The sequence below is a fragment of the Solanum verrucosum genome, unplaced genomic scaffold, assembly GCF_900185275.1.
Source record: "Solanum verrucosum unplaced genomic scaffold, falcon-dt-bn FXZP01000177.1, whole genome shotgun sequence".
NCBI classification, from domain to species: Eukaryota; Viridiplantae; Streptophyta; class Magnoliopsida; order Solanales; family Solanaceae; genus Solanum; species Solanum verrucosum.
In genome coordinates, this window is record NW_026020401.1 from 234,054 (window position 1) to 259,680 (window position 25,627).

Here is a 25,627-nt window from a genome sequence, read left to right on the forward strand (position 1 = left end):
TTTAATATTCTTATTAAAAATTATGTTGAAGTGCTTTTCCAATTCCTTATTTGCACATCTGTCAGAAGTTAAGTATAATGGACTTATTACTCAGCATTATGGATCACTTCTTTTGGCAGTTGAATTTGGATTAATTGTCAGTCTTCAATAGTGATAAACGTTGGGAAATTGTGTTGTCCGTTTGTGTCCATTGTGGGTTTTTCTGGCAGAACGTGTGTAGTGGCCAACTATGACCATTACATCTTCATTATTCATCCTCCATTATTCTTGTAACCTATGAAACTCCTATATCTATTTATCTTCACTATTTACCATTCCATTATCTTCCTATTTATTCCTAGGAAGACTTCTTCTAGTATAGATAGTGGTGGTTTTCATTTGGTTTAGTACACACAACAAACAAGAAAAAATATAAAGTGAAAGAGTTAGTCAAAAAAGAGAGTTCTTATTAGTTGAAGGGAGGTCTTCTTTTTGTGAAGATTTGGACTTAACTCTTGTCCAGAGTTTGTTGAGTTGTGATTAGGCTATTGAATCCTGGAGGGGACAAGTCAAGAAAAACTACTGCTGGACCGATGAAAACATTTGTTGCAGTGGACTTGACTCTCCTTGAACAGAGCGAGACATCCGCGCCTCAACTTGAAGAGATTTATTTTCTTCATGTTATTTTCAATTGTAATCTTGTATTTTTGTTATATTGTAAGTTTTCACTAACAAGTATGATTATTACTTTTTCTTTTAATTGTTATTCCTGATTTGGAGTAAGTTGTAATCAGTTGTGTAACTATAAATTATCTCATTATAAATAAAATAAGAAAGTTGATTAAATTATTCTATTTTTGATAAATTAAAAAAAATGTATCAAATGGATTGAAATAGAAAAGTATTTTAAAGATCATGTTAATAAATTTAAAATAAATTAGCGAGATTAGCGGAAATCATTTGATTTTGACTTAAATTTTATATAAATTAAGTCGAATCAATCATGTCAATTTTGCTACATTGGATTAGAATAAATTAGCTATACTCGTAGTATGTCAAACTTCTAAGCAGTTTTTTTATTTTAAATGATTTAAACATGAAAGTATCATGAATGTCTTGACAACTTTTTAAAGCAACAAAAACAAAATTTCAAATTAAAAACAGTGTAAATTTTGTTTCGAGTTTTGTTATAATCGAAATTTTAATTTTTTTCTTGAACGTCTCATGCAATTACGTATTGGTACTGCCAGATGGCGAGTGCGGGAAGTATTCCATTTTTCTTCTTCTTTTATTTGGATGCGCAGCCAGTCCAGAGGCGGACCCATCCTATAAGTGGGTGCACGTGCATTTATTAATTTCGAGAAAAAATCATGTATATATATATGTATATTTATTTTGAGAAAAAGATAAAAATTAGAATATAATTAATAGTGCATCCATGAAAAGCATAAAAATAATGTTGTGCTATTGGTAAAAGTCAAAGGTATCACTCGTGAGACTTGAGTTTGAATCGAGCTAGACTCTTATTTTCATTATTTTTATTTTAAGTAATATTAGTGCACTCAAAGTTTTTAAATCCTGGGCTTGGGTTCGTCTCTGGCCACCACGTTCGCGTAATAAAAGTCATGCATCAATTTGTCTTCGAGTCCAAGCATAATTGGCCAAAAGGCTATCACAATATTTCGCTATCCTAATTTACGTGACATATTTTATATTTTAAAATTAATTTTTTTTTGTTTTTTATTGTGTATTCCATCATGAAATCTTTAAGGCTTTTGAGCTACAGTAATATTTGTATCTCTGATAATTGTATAATTCTTTATAATAGATTATAACAATTAATATAATTAAACGAATGTTAAAAATATTTTAAAAATCACAATCAACGAGAAACTTAATTAAATTTCGAAATTGAAAATTTGCGACATTAATTACTAGGATGGAGGGAGTAAATAAGTGTCTTGTGGATACAAAACCAACCACGAAGATAGTCCAATAAAATAAAAAAGTGGTTGGTTTTGAGTAAACAAAGAAGGTGACTCGTGAACTTTAACCTAATTTTTTTATTTTCTTTTTGTTTCAATTTACGTTATATTTTTTATTATTTTATATTTAAATTGTGTAAATTTTGATTACTATTTTATAATAATTTTATTAGTATATTAAATGTTGTATTAGCCGCCAAGTGCATCAATGCTGGGGCAGGTCGAATCTGGACCAGGTTTGTGACAGCTGCCACTCATTTGTCTGTTTTATCCGAACTAAAAACCATTAAGCTAACCCAGGGCTAGCTCCCTGTTTTTGGATCATCATCGCTTTTATTGGATGAACACGGTGTTTTTAAAACGTTTTTGAAGCGAGTTTTAAGGTGGGGTGTATCAAAAACGTTTTTGGGTGTAAATTAAAGACGTAGATCTATGAGTCGTAAGTCCTAGAATTTGGGGCTAAAGCTTCCGGCGTAAAAATGTATGTTCGGGTGTTTTTTTATTATTTTATTTTCGAATTTTTATTATTATGACTGGTGTAATGATATTTTTTAAATAGTAGTTGTAATACTTTTTTTCTTCATTATTGGTTATTAATACATTTCTCAAATAAAAATTATAATATTTTTTTCTATATATTATAGGTTATTAAAATTTATTTGTAAGGTTAAAAGTTTACTTTTTGTTTATTTTTTAATAATAAAAATTATAAATTTGAATAGACATGAGATTGCGCCTTGTAGATCCATAAGACTTACAGTTCACGTCTCGGGACTTACGTCTCACCCCATACTTTATAAAACATTTTGTCTCACGCCCCCACCTTTTAAAACATTGGGTGAACATATAAATATTTTAAATTAAAGTTTTCGATTATTATTTTTTTATATTAAGCACAAAACGATAATTTACGTATATTTCCTCTTCTTCGGTGGAAAAGTGCACAAGTAGAAAAGCGATTCTCCCTCTTGTGACGTACTCAACTATGTGGTTTTTGTTCGATTCTCGGTGAATAGAAAATAAAATAATTTCATATTGCATTGACAAAGACAAAAAAAAAAAAACATTCGGTTAAAGTAAAGATTCATGTACGTAGACGATTGGATATGTGGTTTCTCATGAAATTATGAGATGAAATTAGTGTTTGGACAGACAATTTCATTTTATGAGATGAAATTTCAAATTTTTGAAAAAAATTATGATTTGAGAATTTCAAATCATTATTTGTGATTTTACAAATAGAAGTTAACCCACAAGTTTATATTTTGTAAAAGTAACCCCACATTTATATCTACTAACTTATTTATTTCAGATGTGAATAAAATTTATAATTCATGTCATTACTTTTTAAATCATTTTATATTTTATATAACGACTATTCTCACAAACACAAAATTTATTAGGGAAAAAGCTCAAATATGTCATCAAACTTTGAGAAAAGACTTATATATGTCATTCGTTAAAAGATACTCATTTATGTCATTTCCAGCCATGTCATTAGGTCAAATCATTTTTTTAAAAGGAAAAAGACTCAAATATGTCATTTCCGTTTGAGAAAAAGCTTATCTATGTCATCTGTTAAAAATTTGACTCATCTATGATATTTCAGTTGACAAATAATGGCATGGATGAACTTTTTTCTCAAATGGAAATGATATTGATATGCCAAACTTTTATCGAATGCCACAGATGAACCTTTTCTCAAGTTCGATGGCAAATTTGAACTTTTTCCCAATTTATTGTTACTTCAAACCACTTCCTACTTTATCATTTATATTCATCAAATTTATTGTTTTTGATAAAATTTATTTACCAACTAAATTGACTAACAAATGGCTACTAGTAACAATGTTAGTTCGTCTTTTCGATCATATAATTGAGAAATACAAGTTTAACCTATGAAGATTGTCCATCCATAGCATGTGAGGGAATTCTATTAAAGACTAGACACTAAGTTTCAACTTATGTTCAATTTTATTCTTTCATTAAATTAATTTGATCAATAAATATTGTTATTTTTTAGAATAGCTTTGTGATAGTATATTATGTGATTTTATAAACTTTTGCTTATTTTGTAAGATTGTATAAAAAATTGAGATAGTTTAATAGTTTTTACAACTTATGTGATTTTTATGTTTATAAAAAAACATACAACATAAAATGTTTAAATCGCATGTCCAAATAAAACTTCAACTTCATATTAAAATTTCAAATTATGATTTTATATCGCATGACCAAACGTGCCCAAAGTAAGTTCAAACACATCTTTGTAAACAATTTAACAATGCTCCTACTATCAGAATCGAAGCGAGTAAGGGTTCAAAAGTTCATTAAACATTCTTTTGATGATAAAAAATTATATTATTTTATATATAATTTATTTAATGTATATATCGGATATTGAATTCCGTTCAATTTCTAATTATCTTCATATTTTGAGCATGAACTTTCTCAAAGTTCACATTTAATTCTACAAAAAAATAGTTGAGTATTTGAATTCGATATGTGCTCTGTTAACTCCTTGACCTCTATTTTATTTTTCTTTTGACAAAAAACCTTCCCTAGTCCTTGGAATCTCTTTTCATAAATACAAATACTTTTCATTTGCCATAACTCAAATCAACTTTTTCTAGTTCATTCTAAAACACTCTAAGCACTCTCCCACTGTTTCTTATATTAAACCACCGCCCATGTGTTCTGTTGTTTAGAGAATTGAATAGTAAAACCGAAACCAACAAAAACAAAAAATCCCAAAGGCCGCCCCCTGTTTTTCTACTTAACATTTTTTCATTCTTATAAAACCCAAAAAACTACTCAAAAGTAGCACTTACTACTCATATAATCATTTACAATTTTCTGAATAAAAAAAAAACACTCAAAATTCATCATGGACGTGAAGATCGGAGCAATTGACACGTGTAAACCACCGCACACCGACGTGGGCTGTTTACCGACGGTTAACGCCGTAACCATTCACAATCCAGCCGTTCCCTTCAACTCGCCGGAATCCACACTGGGTCGTCACTTAGCACGCCGTTTAGTCCAAGTCGGGGTCACCGATGTTTTCGGTGTTCCTGGTGATTTCAACCTGACATTGCTGGATCACTTAATTGATGAACCTGGGCTTAATTTTGTTGGGTGTTGTAATGAGCTTAATGCTGGATACGCTGCTGATGGATATGCTAGAGCTCGTGGTGTTGGGGCTTGTGTTGTGACTTTCACTGTTGGTGGACTTAGTGTTCTTAATGCTATTGCTGGTGCTTATAGTGAGAATCTCCCATTGATTTGTATTGTCGGTGGCCCTAATTCGAATGATTATGGAACTAACAGAATCCTTCATCATACTATTGGGTTGCCTGATTTTAGTCAAGAACTTCGTTGCTTTCAAACTGTTACTTGCTACCAGGTAGATTGGGTCTGAATTGAACAGATTTGATACTATACATGTTTTGTATTGATAGTAATTTTTCTTTCTGTGTTTTTGAATTTTCAGGCTGTAGTGAATAACTTAGAAGATGCACATGAACTGATTGATACCGCGATCTCTACGTCGCTAAAAGAGAGTAAGCCAGTTTATATAAGCATAAGCTGTAACTTGCCAGGGATTCCACACCCTACTTTTAGCCGTGAACCTGTTCCATTTTTCATCTCTCCCAGGTATGTAATTTTGATTGACGTATAATATGCTCTGTTTTCCTTTTTGTATGGGCATTATTTGATTCCGCAGAAAGCTTAAGATGTTAATTCTAATTTGATTTATTGGTGTAGGTTCTGTTTTGCAATTAATGTGAACAAGGTATTTACTTTGTATGGTTTGTTTTTTTGGTATTAGATTGAGTAATAAGATGGGTTTGGAAGCAGCAGTGGAGGCAGCTGCAGAGTTTTTAAACAAAGCTGTGAAACCAGTCATTGTGGGAGGGCCAAAAATGCGCGTTGCAAAGGCGTGTGATGCGTTTGTTGAATTAGCGGATGCAAGTGGATATGCTGTTGCAGTGATGCCATCAGCTAAGGGGATGGTTCCAGAACACCATCCTCATTTCATTGGAACTTATTGGGGTGCAGTGAGTACGGCCTTCTGCGCTGAAATTGTCGAATCAGCTGATGCTTACTTGTTTGCTGGACCTATTTTTAATGACTATAGCTCTGTCGGGTATTCTCTGCTTCTCAAAAGAGAGAAAGCCATCATCGTACAGCCGGATCGTGTGACTGTTGGTAATGGACCTACATTTGGTTGTATTCTAATGAAGGATTTCCTTGCTGCATTGGGCAAGAGGCTAAAGCACAACCCGACTGCTTACGAGAATTATCAAAGGATTTATGTTCCAGAGGGACATCCTCTTAAGTGTGAGCCTAAAGAGGCATTGAGGGTTAATGTTCTCTTTGAGCACATTCAGAGGATGTTGTCCGGTGACACGGCTGTGATTGCTGAGACAGGGGATTCATGGTTCAATTGCCAGAAACTTAAACTGCCCAAGGGATGTGGGTAAGCTCCGAATAACAATGTGAAATGACGTTTGCTTCCATGTTCATCGTAATGACATTTGGTATTCTTTGGCTTTCTTTCAGGTACGAGTTCCAAATGCAGTATGGATCTATTGGTTGGTCTGTTGGGGCAACGCTTGGTTACGCACAAGCAGCAAAAGAAAAGAGGGTGATTGCTTTCATTGGTGACGGTAGTTTTCAGGTAAAATGATTTGTGTTATGAACTGAATTCAACACAATGAGTTCGTTGTGTTTATCCATTCCATCGCGTTCTCATCATTCTGTATGGCAAACACTTGTTGTAGGTGACTGCTCAGGATATTTCAACAATGCTGCAATGTGGTCAGAGAACTATCATCTTCTTGATAAACAATGGTGGTTACACAATTGAAGTTGAGATTCACGACGGACCTTACAATGTGATCAAGAACTGGAATTACACTGGACTAGTCGATGCAATCCACAACGGGCAAGGAAAATGTTGGACAACAAAGGTGAGGAATTTCTCTATCCCTACACCATTAGTTGAGTCAAAAAGAGTTATTCAACTAAAATAATGCATTCTTGTACTAGGTTCGTTGCGAAGAGGAGCTTGTGGAAGCAATTGAAACTGCAACTGAAACAAAGAAAGATAGTTTGTTCTTCATCGAAGTGATTGTTCACAAGGATGACACCAGCAAAGAGTTGCTTGAATGGGGTTCTAGAGTCTCAGCAGCTAATAGTCGTCCACCAAATCCTCAGTAAAACGTCTAAATGTTGGATAACAAGTTTCAGATCACCGCGCAACTGTTCTCAAGTTGGCAAGTTCCCATGTTATCTTTCATTTTTAGTTTCTAGTTCCTATCAACAGTAGGGTATGTTGCTAGTGTTGTATGTTCATAAAATTGTCAACATTGGGTGGGAATGTTGTCTCTTTCATTTTAACAATGTTTTTATCACAATTTCTATATTAATATATTAAGTAACAATTTAATTTTAAAATGTCTACTTTATCCTTAATGAAATAATTTAACCAAACAAATTTCTATCATCCATTTTGAACCACAAGTTTTTAAAGTCTTCTTTTTTTTCTTAAAACTATGTGCCTAGTCAAACTCCCTCGTATATAATTTCATGTATTTTTTTGCATACCAAGGACAATTTTTGGTTCAACATCGCATTTGTTGAGTGAGCACATAAATATTTCTAAGAGGGAAGTATCGAAAATATCGTTAAATTTGGAGTAAATCATTAGTTTCATTTTTGAATTATTGATAGCCTTAAAAACACGTTTTTATTTGATCAATTGAAACTAAATACACTCTCGATCTTGCAACATTAGTGAAATACACTCCTAGATTTTCGTCAAGTTTAGCGGTGTTTTCAACACTTCTCTCGGTTTTTATTAAAAACTTCATGTTCCTACAATAATTTGAGACCACTTGCTATGTCATGTAGTGTATCGGAAGTGTATCTAAGTTTAGTTAGTCAAGTAAAGGGGTGTTTTTAATGTTGTCAATAATTCGATGAAACTAATAATTTGAACTAAGTTTAGAGATGTTTTTAATACTTCTCTCTTATTTTTATTTAAAAAATTATTTTTATATCAAATCAAATCGCACCCCACAAACCATAATTAAGATATTTTCCCCCTTCTAAAAAAGTGGACTAGTAGTGTTGACACCCAATTTTGGACCTCCACAATATAGACTAATCATCTAGATTCTTAAATTACCAACGATTTGAAATAATCGACTTTATAAAATTCAAAATATCTTTCAAATTATTTTAAATAGTTTTGTCACTTTTTATAATTTTTCAAATAATATACATGTTTTAGATAATTATGTATTAATTATTATATTTTATAAATATTCGAAAATCATCTAAAAAAAGATTTAATTTTACTTAATTAGTTGGTTAATTGGTTTAGTTAGTTAATACTTATATTTTGAGTTATTAGTTCATAATTCAGTTATTTATTTTACTTTGTTAAAATTAAGAAGTTCATTAATTAATTTATATAAACTCATCCTATTTAGCTTTTGGTCGAACCCACCGACTAAATTCAAATTGGCTAAATTGTTAAATCATATGGCTATTTTTCAATTTTAGCCACTTTCCCTTATTCTTTGAAAGACCCATTTTTGGGCCTTTTCATTTCAAATTTCCAGCCCATTTCTCCCTTTCTCAAATTAATTTCACCCGCCCAACATACAATACACATCAATTCCAAAACAACCCAAAATCGACCCCACTCCTATACGTTTCTTCTTCCTTCTCCGTGGGACGTGAACAAACCCAGAAACCAGAACCATCAGCGAACAATAAACGTACATACCCAGTACCAAACGACCCCATTGCCCATACTGGTCTTCTTCTTCTTCATGCGATAAATTCAGAAATCACGGAACCAGCAACGACTCCAAACAACACCAAACCAACCCCACCCCACCCCCTGCACGTTTTCTTTTTCTTCCTTGCATGTGAAATCCAGCAGTCCATCAACGTCCGAAAATCCCACCCAATCGCGGAATTCAGCTTTTTCCCATTCCCTTTACTGTTGCTTCGAAAAGAGCAAAAGAAATTCAAATTTTTGTTTGAATTTTCCAACGGATTCCCCCCCCCCCCCTAAATCGCCTAATATTTCCCTATAAATAGTTCCCCATGCTCAAGGGATGGGGGACACGGTTTTGGAGTTTAGTTTTGAAGCAATAGTCGTTTTACAATTGAAAAATTTCAAGCGATTCTTTAATCCTAGGTTCCGAGGAAATCTCTGTTCGTAGCTGGTTTTGAACTTCTTGGCTTGCTATTATTAGTATTTGAATCTTATGGTAGAAGAATCACTATCCAAAGCTCGTCGTTTTTAGTCCCCCAGAAAGGTAACACCTCCTCCTTTACAATATTTTTGTCCTTAATATTTTGAAATGATGTTTTCGATGTCTCGGAGGTCTGTGTTGTTGTTGTTTGTTATTAAATTCCTGGCATAGTGATGTGTAGTATCTGTGTTCTTTAGCAATTTCGTTGTCTACTCCTAATGTCGTTTCAAATTTTGCCTAGCTTCGCTGCTTCTCAATGGTAATTTTAAGGCTATTTCGCTAGCCCTCATCTCGAGTTCGCTTGTTTGAATGTCGTTGAATACTCATGTTTAAGTTTTCACAGTCTTTTAGCGTCAAATGTTTCACTGAAGTTTTATTACTATTGGTGTTTGGCTTCCCTCTGAAATGAAGGCAGAATCTCAAGATTAGGTGATATGAAATTGCGTGTTGTATCGTCTATTTTGTTGGATGCAAGAGCTTGTTTTCTCTATTTTTAAATTTCATGATTATCCTAATGCTCAACATGTTGTGTTTTGGATCAAGTTTTCGTTTCCTTTGTGTTGGATGCTAGCCGAAATGTTGGTCATCAACTTGCTGTTCAAAAGAATGTCTTAATTTAGTAGCATTTGGTGTTCCAAGTAGAAGTGTATCTCTGTTTGCTCACCTGTAGTTTGTTTAAGTGTTTGGAATTTTTTGTATTTGGAAGAAAGTTGTGAATATCCATGTATATGCAGTGTTACAAGTGAGCTCAATATCTTCCGTTGTGATTCCTAATTGAACAAGTATTCATTAATCTTCACCTTAGCATTTCTTTTATTTATTGTATGAATTTATTTATGTGAGCTAATGTCCTTTGAAGTGTGCCTTACTCATTCTTAGGATCTTTTTGAGTTCAAATCAACTAACTATATGCAATTTGGTGCATATAATTTAATCTTTGATGCTCATAGTCAACATGATTCATGCCCCCACTGCTTTTTTTTCTTTTCTCTTTTATTTATTATTATCATTTTTATTTTTGTATACATTGGTTACTATACATATGTTTTCCAACAACTATTTGTTCTTAAATTAATAAATGCTTGACTTGTTACTGGTGGATACTTAGCTTTATTTGTTAATTCATTTTGTTATGGCTTATTAAATGCTTCTTGTAATGTGTCTCTCATCATTCGCTGTGAATGATTCCGAGTTGTTTGAATTACCATTCTAATTCTTATCATTTTGTTTTCCTTGTATGAATCTCTTGTTCTGAGTCCAATTTGGGACTCTCTCCTTCATTCCTTGCATCCCGAGTTGGGTTGAAACCCAACACTCCTCTTTTTTATTGAGTCAGTTGTCATCATGTTCGAGTTTTGAAAGCGGATGGACAGGGGTACAAGGCTGCAGTCGAAATACAAGCCTCCAAAAATTCTAAGATGAACAGTATACATTCAATATACACTGTATACATTCAGTATACATCAATATACATGTCAAAAATGCAGGAGTACAGGGATGAGGTGAAATACAGGTGTTTGGAGGGAAGATATACATGGAAATGGCTGATATACACGCTAATATACACTAATATACATCAGGTGTATACAAAAACGGGTTTAGGATTAAACCCCAAAAATTCCAGCGAAATTGACCCAAAAGGAGGCCCAAATTCAATTTTTTCCTTACTCTTTAAATTATTTAATTGTGATTATTTATTGTTTGTTGTTTAACTCTAACTTTATAATTGTTAATCAACTTAATGAAATTTCCCAAAAGATGAGTTATTTTTTTGGTGTTGGTTTAATTTTAATATATTTCATGTTTTTGTGTTCATTTATTTTATTAATCAAGTATATTGGTCAAAAATTTATTAAGTTAAACCTTTGGTCCTTAAAAAGAGATCTTCTTTAATATTTCACTTAATAACATTTTATTCATTTTAAAATTGTTTTTAAGTTAAAGTATTTTTCTCAAATAAACTTTAAAAATGTTAGTCAAAACCTTTTCAATCAATTAAAAAAATATATATATACTTACTTAGTCATTTTCTCAAAAAGGTTAGTCAATTAATTTAAAATAATTTTCATGCTTTAATTTATTAAATTGGTTTAAATTATTATTTCAAAATGAATTAAATAAATTCTAATTAATCTAGTTTTATTAATATTCTAATCACTTGTATTTCGAGTCAAATGTTTCATTTTGGGTCCCTTTCTCTAAAAAAATAAAATGAAATAAAATGTGTCACTTATTTAACTATTTTTCTCAAAGTTAACCAAATATTGTAAATTATTATTCTTATGTTAAATCATTTTTTCTAAAAAATAGTCAAAATGTATTTTAGTCAAGTCGCAGGTCAACCGCATGTTAGCGGACACTTAGAATGCTTAAACCCTTCTCGAAGTGTAAATTGAACCTCGAACCCTCTTTGGTATTTTCAAATGATTTTTTCTGTTTAAATCTTTGAAAATTATAAATTTTCTTAATTTCTTTAAAAAATTAAGTGGCGACTCTTTTCTAAGTATTTTTGTCAAATTGTTTTATACTTAGAACATTTCAAAAAGTAATTTTTCTAAAGATAGTAAAATTACGGCATAACAGATAGAAAAGTGATTTTCCCTCTTGTGACATACTCTACAATGTCGTTTTTGTTCGATACTCGGTGAATAATCTTTCCATATTACATTGACAAGAAATACTAATAAAAAATCGATACACTAAATGTAATCATGATCCTATGGGCGGAGCTAGTATGAGCCAAGAGATACATTTGAATTTTCTTTGATGACAACAAATTATACTGTTTATACATAATTAAATGAGATTTTTATTGAAAGAATCAAAATGTAAACGTAATAAGTTGAAGAGGTGTAATAAATATATATTGAATCTTTTCAACTTATTCATATTTACAATGTAAATCTCTTAGCGAAAATCTCATTTTCTTAGTTTTCTAGTGAAAATCTTGATTTTGCCAATCACAAAGCTTACACCTTTACACTAAAAAATAATAATTGCTTATTTTAATTCGATAATATGCTCCATTGACTCATTGACCTCTATTTTATTTTTCGTTTGACAAAAAACATTACATAGTCCTTGAAATCTCTTTTCATAAATACAAAAATACTTTTCATTTGCAAAAACTCAAATCTGTTGTAAATTGGATGTTCACACTAAAATGTTAAGTGTTGTAAGATTAATACACACATAAAATGCAATGTGATGGATACTAATTAGCCATTGGGTAAATCACATAAATATGCTATATTATAAAAATATTTACCATCTATGTCAACATAATTTTTCTAACTAAATATAACATTTTTTTATTGTACAGTAGTCTTCGCCTCTTTCTCAGCCCTTTCCCTCTTCTTCTTTTTACTCTTCTGCTTCTTCGTCTCTTTCACTGACATTATTTATCTTCCTTTTTTTTTTATTCTTCTTCTTCTTCTTTGAACTTTTCAATTAAATAACTATCCTCAAATAAGTTTTTGCCCATATTTCACTATTTTTACCCAAAAACAAGATGAAAAGTGGAACAGAAAGACCGAAAATTTGTACAAAATCACGTTTTTAAGCGAAAATTTCAAATCTCTAAAATTACAAAAGCAAGAGTTCACCATTGATGGTCATTATAAAGCTTCAAATTTTGAAATTCATTATTTGAATTTTACGAATTTGTGATTAGTTTGGATATAGCAGATTATTGTCTTGTCTTTCATTAGTTACATTTTTCATTGTTAATTTCTCTTCTAATTCAACTTTAATATTGTGTAATACACTTTTAACGCAAATTTAATTCATTTTGTATTTTATTATTTGTTACTATTAGATTACTTGTTTAATTCATTATTGACATTGGATAATCGTGATTTGTACAAACGTCAAACATGATTGGTGTCATGAATAAATTAGTCACGTTCACATCCTTTATGTTACGTGGCCAAAATTCCATGACGAAATCCAAGTTGTTGTGTGCTTGTTGTAGAAATTCATCGTCCATACGACGATTTACCTTGGTTTTAATTAATGTAACACCTTGATCTTGACAAATAATTGAAGATTTATTTTTATGAAATCTACCAACAACAGGATATACATGAGTCAAAATCCTAGAAAGTGATTCTTCAAGACGTTGTACCATAGTATTAGTGGTAATTTGAGAGTTATTTTTGGGATAAAATAGAACAAAAGGCATATGTGTTTGCTCAGCTAGTTGGTCAGAAAAAGATAATTTGTAATTTTGGAGGTAATTTGGTGTTGGTGAGGATGGTTTTATGATTTTTTTGGACATGATTTTAACTTGAATTTGGTCATTAAAATCCTTTTTTTATGTGTCAAAAATGTTAAGAGGGAAAGAAAGACAACTTTAGAAGGTTTGAAGACACAATTAAGTTGATAGGTTTACAATGCTTTCTATTTATTATAAAATAAAATATATTGGGAAAATGATTGAGGAAATAATTTCTTAATGACACTTTTCCACCTACTATGTGCTTACTAAAAAATTAAGATATACTTTTTCGGTTTCATATTAGTTAATCATTTTATTGTTTAATATTAGTTGTCCATCTTACTAAATCAAGAAAGCATTAATTAAATTTTTCTACTCCCTGTACTCCTTTTAGTTGTCATAGTTTCCTTTTTGAGAATCAAATGTTATGAATTTTGACCAACATTTTAAGATATTTTTTTTCATCATATTGACATGCAAAATGTTGCAAGTTATAGTACTTTCCGTATAGTTTTTGAATATCTATAGTTTTATTTTAAGATATCGAATAAATGTAATTCAATTTAGATTTGAAAATTAGTCAAATTGGCCCCCGAAATGCGCAGTATGACAACTAAAAAGGAACGGAGAAAGTATATTACCCTTGCAATTAATTCTTTTTTAAAGTGTTCACATTTATTGTAAAATTCCCAAGAAGTTTTTTTAAGGGGTGAATCAGGAAAATTATCTTCTTATTTATGATTTCTTAATATGCATGTAAAAAAGGAAAACGATCAACTAAATGAGACGGAGAGAGTAATTGAAACCGTTTAATCATGATAATTTCATTGATCCCTAGAAAATAATGTTTTTTTTAAAAAAAAATATACAATGCATGTCATTTTTACACCAAATCAAAGGATGCATACAAAAGAATTTCAACATAATTAATGTCACCATAACTAATATCAATATTACTAAACAATACGAATAATATTAATACTCTATTTATCATTATTCTTATACACTTTACTGAGCAACCCCTTATAAATTATAACTATAAATTATCTAAAAAAAATAAAATTGGTTAAACAAATAATAATCTTTCATGTCCTTCCAAAAATATATTTGTTACAGACCACACAATCGAATATCTACGGAATTATCCTAACACGAAAATCATGTGCGAATTCTTGAATTGGATTAACAGCTAATATTTTTTTTAAAATGGCCCCACTCACTGCTTTGGTAGTTTAAAATAATTTTGAAATTCAAATTATTTTGTCGTGCGTTACTTTTGTCGAATGTCTTTCAAAAATAATTTTTCTATCTTTATAATATTGAGATAAAGTTTATGTATACTTTATCATTTTCAGATTCAACTATGTGAAATTTCGCACATAATATGTTATTGTTCCTTTTTACTTGTCTATTATATACAGTAAAAAATATATTTTTTAAAAAAATATAAAATAATCTATATATATATATATATATATATATATATATATATATATATATATATATATATATATAACATTTATTACTATTTCTCCTAATTATTTTTATGGGTAAATCACATAATTATGCTATATTATAAAAAAATTTACCATCTATGCCAATATAATTTTTCTAACTAAATATAATATTTTTTATTGTACAGTAGTCATCGCCTCTTTTTCAGCCCTTTTCCTTTTCTTCTTTTTACTCTTCTGCTTCTTCGTCTCTTTCACTGACATTATTTATCTTCCTTTTTTTTTTTATTCTTCTTCTTCTTTTTTGAACTTTTCAATTAAATAACTATTCTCAAATCAGTTTTTGCCCATATTTCACTATTTTTACCCAAAAACAAGATGAAAAGAGGAACAGAAAGATCGAAAATTTGTACAAAATCACGTTTTTAAGCGGAAATTTCAAATCTCTAAAATTACAGAAGCAAGAGTTCACCATTGATGGTCATTATAAAGCTTCAAATTTTGAAATTCATTGTTTGAATTTTACGAATTTGTGATTAGTTTGGATCGGTAGTTCCTACAAATAATTGAAAATGTTGTTTGGAGTTTATATCTCAATTTTAAGAGGGTTTGGTTAAGTTTATAATTGATATTAGGAGAAATACTAGATGGAAACTCGAAAAAGGTGAAGTTTATGGAACTATATTGCAATTGTATTAAGTTGTATTAGATATGTTTCATAATTGTATTAAAATTGTATTAAAATCATGAATAATATATTTATAATACATATTAAAAACTTCACTCCTTTTTAGTGATATCAACCAAAATAATTTAAGTAACAAACTTGTAATACATTTATAACATAGACACAATACATATTGCAAACATCAATCATGTTCTTAGAGATACAAACCAAAATAATTTATAAGACACATATAATACATATTTTATTCATGAATAATACAAGTTTATTTCAGTCTATAGATTATTGTTTTGTCTTTCGTTAGTTACGTTTTTCATTGTTAATTTTCTCTTCTAATTCATTTTTAATATTGTGTAATACACTTTTAATGCAAATTTAATTCATTTTGTAGTTTATTATTTGTTACTATTAGATTACTTGTTTAATTCATTATTGACATTGGATAAACGTGATTTGTACAAACGTCAAACATGATTGGTGTCATGAATAAATTAGTCACGTTCACATCCTTTATGTTACGTGGCCAAAATTCCATGACGAAATCCAAGTTGTTGTGTGCTTGTTGTAGAAATTCATCATCCATACGACGATTTACCTTGGCTTTAATTAATGTAACACCTTGATCTTGACAAATAATTGAAGATTTATTTTTATGAAATCTACCAACAACAGGATATACATGAGTCAAAATTCTAGAAAGTGATTCTTCAAGATGTTGTAAAATAGTATTAGTGGTAATTTGAGAGTTATTTTTGGGATAAAATAAAACAAAAGGCATATGTGTTTGCTCAACTAGTTGGTCAAAAAAAGATAATTTGTAATTTTGGAGGTAATTTGGTGTTGGTGAGGATGGTTTTATGAGTTTTTTGGACATGATTTTAACTTGAATTTGGTCATTAAAATCCTTTTTTTATGTGACAAAAATGTTAAGAGGGAAAGAAAGACAACTTTAGAAGGTTTGAGGACACAATTAAGTTGATAGGTTTACAATGCTTTCTATTTATAATAAAATAAAATATATTGGGAAAATGATTGAGGAAATAATTTCTTAATGACACTTTTCCACCTACTATGTGCTTACTAAAAAATTAAGATATACTTTTTCGGTTTCATATTAGTTAATCATCTTATTGTTTTATATTAGTTGTCCATCTTACTAAATCAAGAAAGCATTAATTAAATTTTTCTACTCCTTTTAGTTGTCATAGTTTCCTTTTTGAGAATCAAATGTTATGAATTTTGACCAACATTTTAAGATATTTTTTTTCATCATATTGACATGCAAAATGTTTGCAACTTATAGTACTTTTCGTATAGTTTTTGAATATCTATAGTTTTATTTTAAGATATCGAATAAATGTAATTCAATTTAGATTTGAAAATTAGTCAAATTGGCCCCCGAAATGCGCAGTATGACAACTAAAAAGGAACGGAGAAAGTATATTACCCTTGCAATTAATTTTTTTTTAAAGTGTTCACATTTATTTGTAAAATTCCCAAGAAGGTTTTTTAAGGGGTGAATCAGTAAAATTATCTTCTTATTTATGATTTCTTAATATGCATGTAGAAAAGGAAAACGATCAACTAAATGAGACAGAGAGAGTAATTGAAACTCGTTTAATCATGATAATTTCATTGATCCCTAGAAAATAATGTTTTTTTTAAAAAAAAAATATACAATGCATGTCATTTTTAGTACACCAAATCAAAGGATGCATACAAAAGAATTTCAACATAATTAATGTCACCATAACTAATATCAATATTACTAAACAATACGAATAATATTAATACTCTATTTATCATTATTCTTATACACTTTACTGAGCAACCCCTTATAAATTATAACTATAAATTATCTTTAAAAAAATAAAAATTGGTTAAACAAATAATAATCTTTCATGTCCTTCCAAAAATATATTTGTTACAGACCACACAATCGAATATCTACGGAATTATCCTAACACGAAAATCATGTGCGAATTCTTGAATTGGATTAACAGCTAATATTTTTTTAAAATGGCCCCACTCACTAGCTTTGGTAGTTTAAAATAATTTTGAAATTCAAATTATTTTGTCGTGCGTTACTTATGTCGAATGCCTTTCAAAAATAATTTCTCTATCTTTATAATATTGAGATAAAATTTATGTATACTTTATCATTTTCAGATTCAACTATGTGAAATTTCGCACATGTTATGTTATTGTTCCTTTTTACTTGTCTATTATATATAAAAAAAAAATTAAAAAAATATAAAATAATATATATATATATATATATATATAACATTAAATACTATTTCTCCTAATTATTTTTATGGGTAAATCACATAATTATGCTATATTATAAAAATATTTACCATCTATGCCAACATAATTTTTCTAACTAAATATAATATTTTTTATTGTACATTAGTCATCGCCTCTTTTTCAGCCCTTTTCCTCTTCTTCTTTTTACTCTTCTTCTTCGTCTCTTTCTCTGGCATTATTTATCTTTCTTTTTTTAATTTTTTATTCTTCTTCTTCTTTGTACTTTTCAATTAAATAGCTATCCTCAAATCAATTTTTGCCAATATTTCACTATTTTTGCCTAAAAACAAGATGAAAAGAGGAACAAAAAGACGGAAAATTTGTACAAAATCATGTTATTTAAGCGGTAATTTCAAATCTCTAAAATTACAGAAGCAAGAGTTCACCATTGATGGTCATTATAAAGCTTCAAATTTTGAAATTCATTATTTGAATTTTACGAATTTGTGATTAGTTTGGATAGGTAGTTCCTACAAATAATTGAAAATGTCATTTGGAATTTATATCTCAATTTTAAGAGGGTTTGGTTAAGTTTATAATTGATTTTAGGAGAAATATGAGATTGAAACTCGAAAAAGGTGAAGTTTATGGAACTATATCGCAGTTGTATTAAAGTTGTATTAGATATGTTTCATAATTGTATTAAAATTGTATTAAAATCATGAATAATACATTTATAATACATATTAAAAACTTCACTCCTTTTTTAGTGATATCAACTAAAATAATTTAAGTAACAAACTTGTAATACATTTATAACATAGACACAATACATATTGCAAACATCAATCATGTTCTTAGAGATACAAACCAAAATAATTTATAAGACACATATAATACATATTTTATTCATGAATAATACAAATTTAATTTCAATCTATAGATTATTGTCTTGTCTTTCGTTAGTTACGCTTTTCATTGTTAATTTCTCTTCTAATTCAACTTTAATATTGTGTAATACACTTTAATGCAAATTTAATTCATTTTGTAGTTTATTATTTGTTACTATTAGATTATTTGTTTAATTCATTATTGGCATTGGAAAATCGTGATTTGTACAAACGTCAAACATTATTGGTGTCATGAATAAATTAGTCGCATTCACATTCTTTATGTCACGTGGCCAAAATTCCATGACGAAATCCAAGTTGTTGTATGCTTGTTGTAGAAATTCATCGTCCATACGACGATTTACCTTGGCTTTTAATTAATGTAACACTTTGATATTGATAAATAATTGAAGATTTATTTTCATGAAATCTACCAGCAACAGGATATACATGAGTCAAAATCCTAAAAAGTGATTCTTCAAGATGTTGTACCATAGTATTAGTGGTAATTTGAGAGTTATTTTTGGGATAAAATAGAACAAAAGGCATATGTGTTTGCTCAGCTAGTTGGTCAGAAAAAGATAATTTGTAATTTTGGAGGTAATTTGGTGTTGGTGAGGATGGTTTTATGAGTTTTTTGGACATGATTTTAACTTGAATTTGGTCATTAAAACCCATTTTTTATGTGACAAAAATGTTAAGAGGGAAAGAAAGACAATTTTAGAAGGTTTGAAGACACAAGTTGATAGGTCTACAATGCTTTCTATTTATAATAAAATAAAATATATTGGGAAAATGATTGAGGAAATGATTTCTTAATGACACTTTTCCACCTACTATGTGCTTACTAAAAAATTAAGATATACTTTTTCGGTTCCATATTAGTTGATCATCTTATTGTTTTATATTAGTTGTCCATTTTATTAAATCAAGAAAATGTTAGTTAAATTTTTCTACTCTCTGTATTCCTTTTAGTTGTCATAGTTTCCTTTTTGAGAATCAAATGCTATGAATTTTGACCAATATTTTAAGATATTTTTTTCATCATATTGACATGAAAAATGTTGCAACTTATAGTACTTTTCGTATAGTTTTTGAATATCTAAAGTTTTATTTTAAGATATCGAATAAATGTAATTCAATTTAGATTTGAAAATTAGTCAAATTGACCTCCGAAATGCGCAGTATGACAACTAAAAAGGAACGGAGGAAGTATATTACCCTTGCAATTAATTCTTTTTTAAAGTGTTCACATTTGTTTGTAAAATTCCCAAGAAGTTTTTAAGGGGTGGATCAGTAAAATTATCTTCTTATTTATGATTTTTAATATGCATGTAAAAAAGGAAATGATCAACTAAATGAGACAGAGAGAGTAATTGAAACTCGTTTAATCATGAGAATTTCATTGACCCTAGAAAATAATGTTTTTTTTTTAAAAAAAATAATATACAATGCATGCAATTTTTAGTAGACCAAACCAAAGGATGCATACAAAAGAATTTGGCTTAAGTCATTGATAGCCACTTAAAGTTGTCCTCGTATTTCACTTAAACACCTCAATTAAAACTTCTATCTATTGAACACCTACACAGTAAGAAATTTGTACCTATTAAACCCTTTTTGCTGACATGGCAAAGTGTGTGTAATACACACAAAGAGAGGAGCGTGAAAAGGATAATTTGTTAGCAAAAAAAGAAAAGATTTTATATCTTCTTCTTTGTCAGAAAGCTTCCATCACCATTTTTTCATTGCAAGTTGCAGCCATCACCACTTACAATTATTTTTTCCACCAAATCGGTTGTTACCATTCACAAGTCTACCATCGCCAAACGGCCTTAGCCTTTCAAACAACTAAACCACACATTCAAATCTGCCACCTTAAGTTTTTCGTCGGAAAAAATGTCATCGTTGCTGCCACCAAACATATTTATCTCTTGTTCATCTATTTTATCAAATCAAACCCAAACATAAATTAGATATAAATCTTAAAACAAAAGAAATACAAAAAAAAAGGGAAGAAGATGAAGTGGAGATTCCTTTCCGTTGACATGGGATGTCAAGCAAATGTCATTACATAAAGACACAAAAAAAATTAAAATAACGAGTAATCAATGGTCGATCGTCTTCTTACTTTAGTGATCATTATTTCCGGCAAAACTCCATTTTTTCCAGCAAGAATAATATGAATTTGAAATTATTTTTTGAAATTGTTGATGTATTCAAACTCTAAAAAACTCACAACACAAGAAGAAGAAAGAATAACAATAAATCTAAATTGATGTTTGAGGATAAGAGTAAGATTAAAGAATGGCAGCGTATGGTGTTTTGGGGGAAGGTTCTGACGAAAGAGGAAAAAGGCAAGGATGGTTTTTTTTTTTTCTTTCTTAAAAATATAATTTTTCTTTATAATTTATTTTTTATTAGTTATTCTAGGCCCAGTACCACGTGTCTTCGTTTGATTAGTTACTATGCCACGTCATTCGCGAGTGTATAACACACACTCTCTTATTTCAGCTGATTGTCTATAAAGTGTTCAATTGGTAGATTTTTTTTATTAGCGCAGATGTTCAATTGGAACAAGCCTAAGATGACGTGTCTAAGTGAAATTTGCTGATAACTTTAAGTGGCTATCGATGACTTAAGCCAAAGAATTTCAACATAATTAATGTCAGCATAACTAATATCAATATTACTAAACAATTCGAATAATATTAATATTCTATTTAACATTATTCTTATACGCTTTACTGAACAACCCGTTATAAATTATAATTATAAATTATCTAAAAAAAATTAAAATAAAAAATAAAAATAAAAATTGGTTAAACAAATAATAATCTTTTATGTCGTTCCAAAAATATATTTGTTACAGACCACACAATCGAATATCTACGGAATTATCCTAACACGAAAAACATGTGCAAATTCTTAAATTGGATTAATAGCTAATATTTTTTTAAAAAATGGCCCCACTAGCTTTGGTAGTTTTAAAATAATTTTGAAATTCAAATTATTTTGTCGTGTGTTATTTAAGTCGAATGTCTTTCAAAAATAATTTCTCTATCTTTATAATATTGAGATATAGTTTATGTACACTTAATCATTTTCAGATTCAACTATGTGAATTTTGCACATGATATGTTATTGTTCCTCTTTACTTGTCTATTATACAAAAGGTATATTTAAAAAAAATATATAAAATAACATATATATATATATATATATATATCCTTAACATTAATTACTAATTCTCCTAATTATTTTTATGGGTGATATACTTGGTGCCCAAAGTATATACATGGCATGGCATGGCAAGAAGATATCCATACATGGCATGGCATGACAAGAAGATATCCATGTATCACACTTTGGGCACAAGTGTATACAACTATATATACCCCACTGTTTCATCTCTTAAACCACCTCCACCTGTTTTTCTACTTAACATTTTTTCCTTCTTATGAAACCAAAAAAAATTACTCAAAAGTAGTACTTACTACTCATAATATAATCATTTACATTTTTCTGAAAAAAAAAACACTCAAATTCATCATGGACGTGAAGAACGGAGCAATTGACACGTGTAAACCACAGCACACCGACGTGGGATGTTTACCGACGGTTAATGCCGTAACCATTCACAATCCAGCCGTTCCGTTGAACTCGCCGGAACCCACACTGGGTCGTCACTTAGCACGCCGTTTAGTCCAAGTCGGGGTCACCGATGTTTTCGGTGTTCCGGGTGATTTCAACCTGGCATTACTGGATCACTTAATTGACGAACCTGGGCTTAATTTTGTTGGGTGTTGTAATGAGCTTAATGCTGGATATGCTGCTGATGGATATGCTAGAGCCCATGGTGTTGGGGCTTGTGTTGTGACTTTCACTGTTGGTGGACTTAGTGTTCTTAATGCTATTGCTGGTGCTTATAGTGAGAATCTTCCATTGATTTGTATTGTCGGTGGCCCTAATTCAAATGATTATGGATCTAACAGAATCCTTCATCATACTATTGGGTTGCCTGATTTTACTCAAGAACTTCGTTGCTTTCAAACTGTCACTTGCTATCAGGTAGATTTTAGTATTGAATGAATTCGGTCTGGATTGAACAAATTTGATACTATACATGTTTTGTATTGATAGTAATTCCTTTTTCGTGTTTTCAGGCTGTGGTGAATAACTTAGAGGATGCACATGAAATGATTGATACTGCAATTGCTACCTCGTTGAAAGAGAGTAAGCCGGTTTATATAAACATAAGCTGTAACTTGCCGGGGATTCCACATCCTACTTTTAGCCGTGAACCTGTTCCATTTTTCATCGCTCCCAGGTATGTAATTTTGAGAATTTTTCGTTTTATTCACTTATAATATGCTCTGTTTTCCTTTTTGTATGACAATATTTGATTCCGCAGAAAGTTTAAGATGTTAACTTAATGACATAATACATAAATGTATCTTGTAACTTAGCATAGTCACATTTGTCATACATGTCATCCTATATGATAATTTTGTGTTCTCTATGCTGTTTATGTGTCATAATACACGTAACTTGTTCAATTTTTAAAGTAAATTAAAGGGCATATCTATGTATTATGCGTAATTTGATTTGATTAATATGTTACATAAGGTACTATATGAGTTGTGACATATGAGCATCTTCATTGGTGTTGGTTCTGTTTTTCCATTAATGTTAACAAGGTATTTACTTTGTATGGTTTGTTTTTTGGTATTAGATTGAGTAATAAGATGGGTTTGGAAGCAGCAGTGGAGGCAGCTGCAGAGTTTTTAAACAAAGCTGTGAAACCAGTCATTGTGGGAGGGCCAAAAATGCGCGTTGCAAAGGCGTGCGATGCATTTGTTGAATTAGCGGATGCAAGTGGATATGCTGTTGCAGTGATGCCATCAGCTAAGGGGATGGTTCCAGAGTACCATCCTCATTTCATTGGAACTTATTGGGGTGCAGTGAGTACGGCCTTTTGCGCTGAAATTGTGGAATCAGCTGATGCTTACTTGTTTGCTGGACCTATTTTTAATGACTATAGCTCTGTTGGGTATTCTCTGCTTCTCAAAAGAGAGAAAACCATCAATGTACAGCCAGATCGTGTGACTATTGGTAATGGACCTACATTTGGTTGTATTCTAATGAAGGATTTCCTTGCTGCATTGGGCAAGAGGCTAAAGCACAACACGACTGCTTACGAGAATTATCGAAGGATTTATGTTCCAGAGGGACATCCTCTTAAGTGTGAGCCTAAAGAGGCATTGAGGGTTAATGTTCTCTTTGAGCACATTCAGAGGATGTTGTCCGGTGACACGGTTGTGATTGCTGAGACAGGGGATTCATGGTTCAATTGCCAGAAACTTAAACTGCCCAAGGGATGTGGGTAAGCTCCGAATAACAATGTGAAATGACGTTTGCTTCCGTGTTCATCATAATGACATTTGATATCCTTTGGCTTTATTTCAGGTACGAGTTCCAAATGCAGTATGGATCTATTGGTTGGGCTGTTGGGGCAACTCTTGGTTACGCACAAGCAGCAAAAGAAAAGAGGGTGATTGCTTTCATTGGTGATGGTAGTTTTCAGGTACAATGATTTGTGGTAATAAACTGAATTCAACACAATGAGTTCGTTGTGTTTATTTATTCCATCGTGTTCTCATCATTCTGTATGGCAAATACTTGTTGTAGGTGACTGCTCAGGATATTTCAACAATGCTGAAATGTGGTCAGAGGACTATCATCTTCTTGATAAACAATGGTGGTTACACAATTGAAGTTGAGATTCACGACGGACCTTACAATGTGATCAAGAACTGGAATTACACTGGACTAGTCGATGCAATCCACAACGGGCAAGGAAAATGTTGGACAACAAAGGTGAGGAATTTATCTATCCCTATACCATTAGTTGAGTCAAAAGAGTTATTCAACTAAAATAATGCATTCTTGTACTAGGTTCGTTGCGAAGAGGAGCTTGTGGAAGCAATTGAAACTGCAACTGAAACAAAGAAAGATAGTTTGTTCTTCATCGAAGTGATTGTTCACAAGGATGACACCAGCAAAGAGTTGCTTGAATGGGGTTCTAGAGTCTCAGCAGCTAATAGTCGTCCACCAAATCCTCAGTAAAACGTCTGAATGTTGGATAACAAGTTTCAGATCACCGCGTAACTGTTCTCAAGTTGGCAAGTTCCCATGTTATCTTTCATTTTTAGTTGTTAGTTCCTATCAACATTAGGGTATGTTGCTAGTGTTGTATGTTCATAAAATTGTCAACATTGGGAATGTTATCTCATTCATTTTAACAATGTTTTTATCACGTATTCAGCTAGTGTTGTTTGTTCCTAAAATTGTCAATATTGGGAATGTTGTCTCTCTTTCATTTAACAAAGTTTTTGTTTAAATTGATTTCTTCTACCAAACTTTGTCACCTTGTTTGTGTGGTGATAAGTATGGATGAGTCAGGTTAAGACCATTAAAATATTTGTTTCAAGTTTCCAACATTTCAGACCCTCAAAAAGTTTGGTTTTACTGTCTATAGCAGTGTCATGAATACATAAGAAAATAATGAACTTTTCTAAATATTAAGTGTAACATTGTAATGCATATTTAAGTATTTTTGTAATGTTCACAAAAGGATTTTGCTGAAATATTAGAATTAATTGTAACTTTGAGATATTGAATGAATTTTTTTTTAATTTGAGAGTTAATTTAATTGATATTTAAAGTTAGATTCAAATAGATTAGTTTAATATTTTCAAAATCAAAATTTTAGATATTTAAAAATTGTATAAAATATACTACTATTAATTATGATTATTTTTTAATAGGATGAAGAGACATTTAATTATGTTGGTCAAAATGTGTCAATTGTCACTCATTGAT

General features: G+C 30.4%; 1 protein-coding gene across 1 annotated transcript; it reads left to right on the forward strand.

Moving 5' to 3' along the window:
- Window positions 1-4,848: 4,848 nt before the first annotated feature.
- Window positions 4,849-25,062, forward strand: LOC125839939 (pyruvate decarboxylase 1-like). Its single transcript, XM_049518901.1, has 7 exons — window positions 4,849-5,083; window positions 22,527-22,813; window positions 22,909-23,072; window positions 23,478-24,128; window positions 24,212-24,329; window positions 24,434-24,622; window positions 24,701-25,062. Exons 1-7 carry the CDS (start codon window positions 4,852-4,854, stop codon window positions 24,869-24,871), a joined length of 1,812 nt encoding a protein of 603 aa, XP_049374858.1. The 5' UTR covers window positions 4,849-4,851; the 3' UTR covers window positions 24,872-25,062.
- The last annotated feature ends 565 nt before the right edge of the window (window positions 25,063-25,627 follow it).

Coding starts and splice junctions, on each gene's coding strand:
- LOC125839939 (XM_049518901.1), top strand. CDS start 4,852: ATGGACGTGAAGATCGGAGCAATTGACACGTGTAAACCACCGCACACC. Junction 24,129..24,211: donor AAACTGCCCAAGGGATGTGG/GTAAGCTCCGAA, acceptor GCTTTATTTCAG/GTACGAGTTCCAAATGCAGT. Junction 24,330..24,433: donor TTGGTGATGGTAGTTTTCAG/GTACAATGATTT, acceptor TACTTGTTGTAG/GTGACTGCTCAGGATATTTC.